Source organism: Spodoptera frugiperda, chromosome 7, assembly GCF_023101765.2.
Source record: "Spodoptera frugiperda isolate SF20-4 chromosome 7, AGI-APGP_CSIRO_Sfru_2.0, whole genome shotgun sequence".
NCBI lineage: Eukaryota > Metazoa > Arthropoda > Insecta > Lepidoptera > Noctuidae > Spodoptera > Spodoptera frugiperda.
This window is the reverse complement of record NC_064218.1, coordinates 4,228,263-4,238,053: the sequence shown is the minus strand read 5'-3', so window position 1 is coordinate 4,238,053 and position 9,791 is coordinate 4,228,263. Positions and strand designations below refer to the sequence as shown.

At 38.4% G+C, this 9,791-nt stretch overlaps 1 protein-coding gene across 1 annotated transcript; it reads left to right on the top strand.

Annotated features, from left to right (window-relative positions):
* The first annotated feature begins 821 nt into the window (after nucleotides 1-821).
* On the top strand, nucleotides 822-7,295 carry LOC126910840 (uncharacterized). The gene is made up of 7 exons (XM_050694698.1): nucleotides 822-1,187; nucleotides 1,665-1,940; nucleotides 2,125-2,466; nucleotides 2,796-3,130; nucleotides 3,330-5,975; nucleotides 6,411-6,522; nucleotides 6,666-7,295. Exons 1-7 carry the CDS (start codon nucleotides 903-905, stop codon nucleotides 7,218-7,220), a joined length of 4,551 nt encoding a protein of 1,516 aa, XP_050550655.1. The 5' UTR covers nucleotides 822-902; the 3' UTR covers nucleotides 7,221-7,295.
* The last annotated feature ends 2,496 nt before the right edge of the window (nucleotides 7,296-9,791 follow it).

The window sequence follows — 9,791 nt, the reverse complement described above, 5'->3', positions numbered from 1 at the left end:
CTTTTTTTTCATTTACCTCTACACTATTAACTACTCTCCTGTCGTCAGTCCCAATAATACCTATACCTTAATACCTAATACATAACGATGCTCAATTTACTCCATAAGACGATGTGATGGGCAGAGGACAAAATATAATGATGAAAAGTAAATAAGTATATGTAACACCTAAAACTGACTGCCTCGTTAGTCGAGTGGTCGCTAGTGCGACTGCCGGCCAAGAGGTCCTGGGTTCGATTCCCGGGTCGGGCAAAGAATTACTGGGCTTTTATCGGTTTTCCAAAAATAATAGCATAGAGTCTGGAATTGTGCCCAGTATATGGCAATAGTCCCATAGGGGGGACACCTATGGGACTTATAACATAAATAGTGAAAAGTGGGTGTAACTGTAAATTGTATAGCGGCATTACGTACCGTAATATGCACCTCTACCTACCCCTTCGGGGATAAAAGGCGTGACGTTGCTTTTTTTAACACCTAAAGCATTTATATTTCCCTAACTCAAAGAGAATATAGCCTAACATTTTAGTGCATCGAAGCATAATACCTTACCAAGTAAATAAGCCTATCATATTGAAAGAAGGTTAAATGAAAATCATTAAAATTATCACGTTTATGTAGTTCTCGAATAATCGCACATTTTAGCGACAGATTTATATTTATCGGTGTCGAGACTATTTAGTAAAACTGTAAAACTAATCCGATTGTCGGTCAACAAAACGTTAGAGCTTTTTTATTTTTCTATAGTCTATGGACCATGACAGTGACACAAAGTTGACGTTTGTCAACTGACAGTGACACTGACACTGTCAAAGTACTGCTATTCACTGAATTTTATTTCGCTAAAACCATGTGTGGATTGTTTACTTTTATTTTGTATCCATAAAAAATACTTTGGAAAAATGGAAAACAATGTAGTGAAATGTTTTGCGGTTAATTATAAGGCCATAATAATAGATGAAATTGCGTTAGAAGGCTTAGAAGGTATAGGAGTTGATTTATTATGGAGACGAATACAAAAACGTATTTCTTCAGATTTAACAGAGAAAATGAAACTTCGTTATTGGAGTTTTATTTTGAATTGTGGTAAAGTGTCTTTCTACCAATTACCTGAACCCCTGCCTTATCTGGAACTACTGGATAGGTTCGATATTATTGATGAAGCTACTGGCCATCTGAGAGAACCTGTAAGTTTATTGTTATATGTCTTATATTCTTTGATAAGAACATAGAAATTATAAATGAGGCAAATACTACAGTACAGTTCATGGTATGGTTAGTTTCATTGTCCATTAGCATGCACTTTAGACGGACACATTATACATGCATTTTAAACAGATTCCTAGATTCAAAGCCAGAGTGAAACATGTTTTCCAGTAAAAGAGGATTATTTTTCTCTGAATACTTCTAGTTTAATTACTGACTTTTTTTATGTATGTGTTGAGTAGTCTAATTTGTTTTTTGTACCATTCTGTTTACCATTAAATAAATAAATGGTACCTATATATTTGTGTTAAAATAATGTTTAGCTTCTTGCATGTTGTTCCCTATTTACCAATCTATTATTTATCAATATTTACTATCATTACTACAATCTTCATTCTATGCCAAATTAAACTATGAATAGAACATTTATTCATTCAATTGTATTACCAAAATTGCAGGATGTACTAATAGACGGTCCATATGAATACAAACCAATAGAAGGTGAGTATGGGTCCTGTAGATACTATGACACACGGAAATTAATACCTATAGAAGACCTGAAGACAAAGGCTTATGAAGCTGTAATGTCCGAATATGGAGATACACTGGTAATTGTTGCAAATAAAGAAGAGAGGTGGTATGCTCTAGCTCCACATCTCCCGACAAGCAATCTTGCTCAGTTGTCTAGTATACATTATTGTATGCTGGAGCTGATCGGCAGATCTAGGGGTAATGTAAGTATTCTGTTTCATAACATTGAAATAACTCCTTTTTACTAAATGTGTATGAATAAACACATGCATTTGCACACACAAAGATAAGACAGAGCAGACAAACAAAAGTTTGTCTGTCTGTTCTGCCTAATCTTTGAAACACCTGGACTGATTATGTAGGAATATATTAACTCCTTTTTTCCAGGGTCAATCAACAATAGGCCTAACAAATTTGAACAAAATAGTCAAAGATCCTAAAACACTGTTCTATAATAGGAAGTATTTAGGAAACCTAGACTTGATCAAGACAACTATGGTCACTGAAACAATATCGGGGAAAGGATTCAAAGCTCTGTTGGTTCGACTGAAGAGGTTTAGCCAACCGAGTGTACTAAGTATGCCCAAAAGAGGCATACTACATAATGTAGTAGAATATCTTTTACAACAACCAGACTTCAGCGAAAAAACTGAAGTCATCGTGAAAAAAGGCCTCATATCCCAGAAACAGAACAGAAGATTGCAGAAAACTGTGAATATTTTCAATTTTGTAAGTATAAATTTATTAATTTTGTTGATATTAGGGTCTTCAATTACTTACATATATATTTCTAGAGAAAACTGTGTCCTAATCTTATGAAAAATGTAATAATTTTTGGTTACAACTATCTATTCCTGCGTGGCTTCACCCGCTCTGCTCGACTCCTATTGATCGTAGCGCAATGTTTTACCACCAAAAAGTTTCCTCAATAAATGAGCTATCCAACACAAAAAGAAATATTGAATTTGAACCAGTAGTTCCGAAGATTGATTTTTTTTTTATTGTATAGATAAAATGTTCATTAAAGAGAAACAAAAATTGCACTTTTCACATTACAGGAAGAAAGAACTATACAACCAGATGAAATAAACAAATTAAAGACAAGTATTAAAAGAAAGTTCATCTACCTTTCATCTCGAAATGATGAGTCTTCAGATTCTGAAGAGGAGTCACAGGGGCCTCCAATGAAGTGTCAATACAAAATTGGTGTGAGCCTTTTAAGGCAGGCTTATGAAAGGTTCTTGGATGCAGGCCTTGAAGGCCTCACACAGGTCCAATTAGGCCAGCAACTCGGTGTGGAGTTCTACACCAGTAGAGGCATCTGTAGGATGTTCAGAGTCAAGAATATTGTCCGAGAGTATCTCGAAGATAAGGGAAAGCAAAGGACTGCTAGGTAAGTCTTTTAATGTTTTATTTCTTATTTCCAAAACTATTGTTATAACTAGCTACTTCCGTCCGATTTCACCCACTCTGCTGGGCTCCTTTTGATCCTAGCCTGATGTTTTATAGCCTTTTAAAGACTCGAGTCTGTGTATATAAAAAACAAAACAGAAATGCACATATTAAATTATACTATTATTGAATAATTCCAGGTTCATTGCTAGAGCTGCCACTGGAGATATGGACGTCCGATATTCAAAGGAGAAACAGAAATTCCTGGAATATTTGAAAGAATCACAAGTACCGAAGGAAGATGTCGAGCCTTCTGGAGACGAGCTACCAGCTAAGAGAATGAAACTGGAACCAAAACCTAGCAGCAGTACTGATGTAACAAGCCATAATTCTGACGAGGATGTCATGCCAGACGTAGATATGACCCCAGAAAAAGTAATCACAGAAGTAAAGGTCCTCGATGGCTTTGAAAACACCAAAACCCTCGGAGCCTTCACTAGGAACCCAACCTTGAGACAGTTGACGTTCGCAAATGGTGTGTTCAAAGTACTCAAGAAGAAACAATGTGTCAGTGGCTACATATCACTCAGCAATCTGACTGCCAAGGAAATCAACGAACCTCCCATGGACACGAAAGCCCTTAAATCATTTGTACAGAAACTAGTTACTGACGGACATATCAAAATTTATAAAATTAAATGGCCTGGCATTCAGAAGTATTCAGTCTTAATTTGCGCCGCCCACGTCAAAGCCACAGATCCCATAATAAAAGCCAAGTACAAAGAGATTTGTATGAGGGCAGTGACAAACAAAAGAGTGGCAGTTAAGAAAGAAATACCAGAAAACGTTACTCCCTCTATAACACAATTTGCGAACCCACGGTACATGAAAATACAGAAGCTTCATGAATTTCTTACCAAATTTGCATATTTTGAGCATGTCAAACCAGAATCGCATTCTTTACCTGCTGGCTTCGTCAGCATAGTTGATTTCATACAAGAAGTCACAATAGGATTCGCGATCCAAAACATGGGCAGTACGGCACTGGTGGAAATGAACCAGCTGGTTAACCAGAGCCAGCTGGAAATCAAAATGAAAGATGCTCCGCCACATATTTACAAAGCTCTGATGAGATCTTGCACGTTGCAAAATGCGATAAGAATCAATTTAAAAGTACTGGCAATGCTAGGCCTTATACAACTCGTTCGCCCGGCTAATCAGACGACCAACAACATGGGTGCCATAACATACACCAGCTTTCTGTTCTATGTAAATCGTAACGCCAAAATAATAGACACGACTGGCATTTGGCCCAGGGTAGCAGATGAAAAAGTCAAAGAAAAATCTTATTATTTCGAAACATTTGAAGATGTGTCCAGGTATTGGTTTGATGTTTTTCAAATAAGTGTTAATACGATTATAGAGTTAGAAAACCGCAGCAGGAAGCAACTTCAGCCGCCGCAGCGGTATGAGGACGAGGTGTTTGCGCATGACAACGGCGCACGCTATGGTGACGGCAATGGACCATGTGGATTCGACTCCTGCTTCTACATGGAAATCCCTCGACTCTGGCAAACGTTCTACATGCGGCCCATGCAGCATAACTCACCGAAAAAGGGGAAGATTCAAATAAAAATCCCCAAACTAAAGAGAAAAAACAAAACAAAACGCGAAACTAAAATGAAACCTAGTTCAAAAGTCGTGGTCGACAGAATAACAAACGAGAAGTTAACTCGTAAACGAAATGATACTACAATAAAATGGTCGAAAACTGAAGATCTGATAATAACTATATGTAAAGCTGCTATAACAATACTGAGTCCTAGTTCACAACCAGGCACTCTGATTGTAAGGAACATAGTTGCCAAAGATATACTATCTATAAAAGATCCCAAAAAGACTAAAAGCGTATGCCATAGTAGAGCTTCAACACTAGAAACTAACTTGACGCTCATTCACGAGAAGCACTGCATTATTAATGAGCTTAAAAGAAGACGAAACCTATTACTAAAATATGAAGGCCTCTTGAAGAAACTCAGGCTGAGATACTCGACTAACATGACAAAGTTTATCAACAAGGCGCGCCTACCCATGATGGAATTAGTTTGGGCTATTTTACAAGTGATGCAGTCTAAATCGTACATACAAAAAGTGCCATGTGTGGCATCGAATTTGCAGGATTTCAATAAACATTTCACGATCATAACATCTACCGCCAATAAATTGTGCAACATGTTCAAAGTGCCCGAACATGTCACATTGAAGGAAGCTGTAGTACTCACAATAATGCAAACAATAGACTCGGAAATCAGTATGGAATTGGGTAAAAAAATATATAAAACTTTCGAGGAGTACCCCGAGGCTGCAGTGCGGTCCGCTGTAGAACAGCTACGCAAGTGCGGCGCCATCGCAGCCAAAGAGAAAATATTTAACAATCAAATGCGCAAGCTTGATTTGGAAGACATTTGCCAGTCCTCGTATAAGATATCCGCGTTCTATCAACGTAAATGGGTGAGTCGGTTGAACTCCGAATTTATGGATAATTTGAGTACTTTGTTGGATGTAGAGCAGACGGATAATGATGTTAAAGGGTCGGCGGAATTAAATTGTGTGTACTGTGAAATGCATGCGTACGACATTATAGACATAGTGTCGACCAGTGCGCCTCTCATCACGGACGCTGCAGGCGCGCCCATTATGCCTGAAGAAATAAACGTACTAGTCATCGACACTAAGTACCGATTAAAAACGGGAACGTTGAGATGGAAAAACAAATCTAATTTAGCTAAAATTTCTGAACTGTACAGTCACATAGATCTTAACCACAGCGTGAAGTATTTATCCAGGTAAGCAGCACTTGGATCACATTACACTCTCCTTTTCCGTCCACAGACTTAGCATATTAATTCGCTGATCCGGAGCTGCGGACTACCTAGCGGGTTTACCGGAGCTCCGGGTCGAAAAGCAGGAGAACGGGGTGGTTTTTAGTCAGTAAGAGTCTGACACTCCCTCTCGCCTTGCCCAAGGCGGGAGAAGTCATTGGATGATTTTCCCCCTCAAAAAAAAAAAAAAAAAAAAAAAAGCATATTAATTCGAGAATCTACTTCCTATTTATCAGCTATCATTTAACAAGGAGATTTTGGGGACTAGTTTTTACAGTTTACTCTGCTTATATTTTTAAATAAAAAGTATTTTAACCCTATCTTCGGTAACTTTGATTTATTCCTATCTGCATTAGCTATCTTGATGATATAAATTAAAGACACAAACCTCTTTTACAGTTATACAACAGTTGATTCAAAGGAAATTAAACAAAATGTCGATAAAAGAGATCCAATACTAAAGCGACTCGATCAAGTGGGCGAAAAAGGAGCGCCATTTGATGAACTACAGGTATTGTCAAATTTTTATTTATTTATTTTGTTACCTAACCTCTGTATGTTCGGAAGAATAAATTGATCTAATTCTCAAAGATCAAGATGTGTGGAACCTTTTCGATACTATTTTAAATATTAATTACAAATATATTTTTACAGAAACTTTCTGGTATGGGCGAAAAAGAGTTCATCGAAAAATTGCAACAAATGGAAAGCAAGAAAATTTTGAAACGAGTTGGCTTCTACGAAAATCTTTTAGTACTGCCTAAATATTTAGCACCGTGGACGATAAAAGTAGGGGAGAAACACATAATAATAACTCCTTGGTTGACTTTAACTGGTAAAGCAAAGCCAGATATATTTTTCAAGTGGTGCGGTGTTATTATGAATTTAATATTCGAAAGACCAGGTTGTTCAGTCTCCTATTTAGCTGACAAATGCGAATATTTAACGTACAGATCAGCACAAGATATTTGTATGTTCTTAGAAAAATATGAATGTATAAAACTAGCTATGGTAAACCTCCAACCAGTAGATTTATTTTCTGACGAAGACTACGATCCTGAGATGACAGACTTCAATCCCTATGGAGCTCCGGAGAAAATGATAGCACATCCTATTAAAAATTGTCTCACAAAATATTGTTATATTAAGAAAAAGGTATTAGATTCGGAATCAAACGACGCTCTAATGGATAAGTTATTTAAATGTTAATATTTAACGGCTGTAAGCTTCGTCAAATATGTTATTTGTTATTAATCTATTTAAATAAAAACAATTATTGCCTAATTCTTCTTGTTTTTTTTTATTATTATAATTCTATCTACTTGTGTAATGGCTGAGAACCATTTGAAATCAAATCCAATGACTGGTCGTGTCTCTCCAAAGAGTAAAGGTAAAACGTCCTCCATGTACAGTTTTTTTTAAGAGGGAATAATCATCCAATGTTTTCAATATACTCAAATATACAATGTACTCTATGGTCTTCTCCCACATTGGGCGAAGCGAGAGAGAGTGTCAGACTCCTACTGCCTAAAAACCACCCTGTTCCTACTCCTACTGTACCCCTGTACCTCTTCGAGCTGGAGCCACGGTAAACCCGTTAGGTACCTAATCTGCAGCTGCCGTTTCCATTTATAATGGAGTATAGATCCGCCTAAACATTTTAAAACTTTATTGCTTGAACATAGCAAAATCATTAAGGCGTGTCTGATCGGCCGCATCCCACGCATCGCACGCATCGGTCGTATCGCACGCATCGCACGCGTCGGACGGATCGCACGCGTCGGACGGATCGCACGCATCGGACGGATCGCACGCGTCGGTCGGATCGCACGCATCGGTCGGATCGCACGCATCGGTCGGATCGCACGCATCGGTCGGATCGCACGCATCGGTCGGATCGCACGCATCGGTCGGATCGCACGCATCGGTCGGATCGCACGCATCGTCGGATCCCACGTATCGGACGGATCGCCCGCATCGGACGGGTCGCACGAATCGGTTGGATCGCCTCTCTCGCCTTAGGCGAGGCGAGAGGAGTGTCAGACTCTTACTAACTCGTTAAGAAAAGCACATAAAAGCACCCGTTCCTACTCCTGCTTTTCAAGCTGGAGCCCCGGTAAACCCGCTAGATAGTCCACAGCTCCGGATCAGGCATCAGCCCCTGTGGTGGTCTGATGGCTTTTTGAGGCACGCGCGGAGCGCAACGCGTCGGGCGGGTCACGGGTCACGGGTCTGGACCAGGTGGGGCGGCAAGCTACCCTTATTCGCCGTCCGCAGACCCGCACTTACGGTGAACGAAGTTCGTCGCGCGATCCCCGACGCCCGGAGTGTCTCTCGCGGCGGCTGGGGCGTGAGAAGGTTCGTTCCCTCACGCACGCCGCCTCCTCCCTAGCTAGCATTACTGTTTCGCAGAAGGAGGATACAGCATCCCACGCTCCGCACCATGATCTGAATCCATGATGGGGCGAAGCTAGAAAGCGGATCTCATCAGATGTAAGCAAAAATTAACTTTGTAATTGTAATAATTACTTTGTCCATTGAAAAGTTACAAGACATTTCATAGAGGAGGCAGCAGAGGGAAAGAGATTAAAAATACAGATAAGAAGTTACATTTACATAGATTAACAACATAAGATTTTATAAGATTATAGGGCAAGTGACCCGGTTGTGGCCATCGACCCCTTTGTGGCCACTTGGGCCTTCAAATATTTATAACTAAGGCATGGACAAATAAATTACTCTGTGATGTACAGTATTTAAAATATTGAATATTGGAGACACTGATACCGTTGGCAGCTTTGATGTGTCAAACTTCACTTCGATGCAACAAGTCATTCTTTTTAGTTGAGGGTGAAATTGTTAAGATCTTAACAAAAAGGCTAAGGCGAGCGGGTGAGGATTTGGTTTTTATTTTTTTAATCTTTGCTTATTGTTTGGATGTTTATGTTAGTACTACATGAAGAATATATTGTCTAAGTGGAACTAAAGTTATTTTGTCGCCATATGTTTCTGAAGTGGGATTATTAGAAGGTGGCCACTAATGGAGACAAAATTATGAATTTCTCCATCTTTGGCCACACGGCTGGCCAAAACTTTTGTAACATAAACGTCCCACTTCTAGTCATTTATCGTAATTTATTTATTATTTTTCCTTGGCTTTACATATCAACAAATACATATTTTTCATTTTCAGAGATGCAATAAATTGCCTTCACACAAAGGGAGGTCAGTTTACTTTGCAGCTTTTACCAACTTCATATAAATGTTGATCTCTTTATTTGTAAGTTAAATTCAAGTGAAGTAATAATATTTAATATTTTCCATACTAAATGAAAACCATTGTTTCTAAAATGTTAAATTTAATTAATAAATTTTGATTACTTTTATTGTATTTTTTGATGGCCAGAACTGGCACACGACCGTGGCCAGAAATGGCACGAATCTGGCCAAAAATGGCACAAACTCCCTTTTTTTTTCTTTTTTATACAGTTATTTTTCTATTGGACGTTCTTTAAAAAAAGGGTTTTCTTAGGCAAGATTAATACATGTTAAATGACTTTTTACAAGAAATATGTTCGTGATAACAAAAACTATAAGTTAAGAAAGCCTCAAAGTCGACAAAATTCTTAAAGTGGCCACAACCGGGTCACTTACGATACATAGTTATAGGGTGGTTTTCCGAAAAACTTTAACTTTTATTTAACAAATCATTAATCTCCTGCGTTATTAAGCATCGCGGTAGCTTATTATCATACTTATTTTTATTGTATTGGTTGAGAG

Bases quoted from the DNA above. Each gene is read 5' to 3' on its own strand.
- LOC126910840 (XM_050694698.1), top strand. From the start codon at position 903: ATGGAAAACAATGTAGTGAAATGTTTTGCGGTTAATTATAAGGCCATA. The intron at 1,188-1,664 runs GTAAGTTTATTG...CCAAAATTGCAG, and splicing joins CTGGCCATCTGAGAGAACCT to GATGTACTAATAGACGGTCC. The intron at 6,523-6,665 runs GTATTGTCAAAT...ATATTTTTACAG, and splicing joins CGCCATTTGATGAACTACAG to AAACTTTCTGGTATGGGCGA.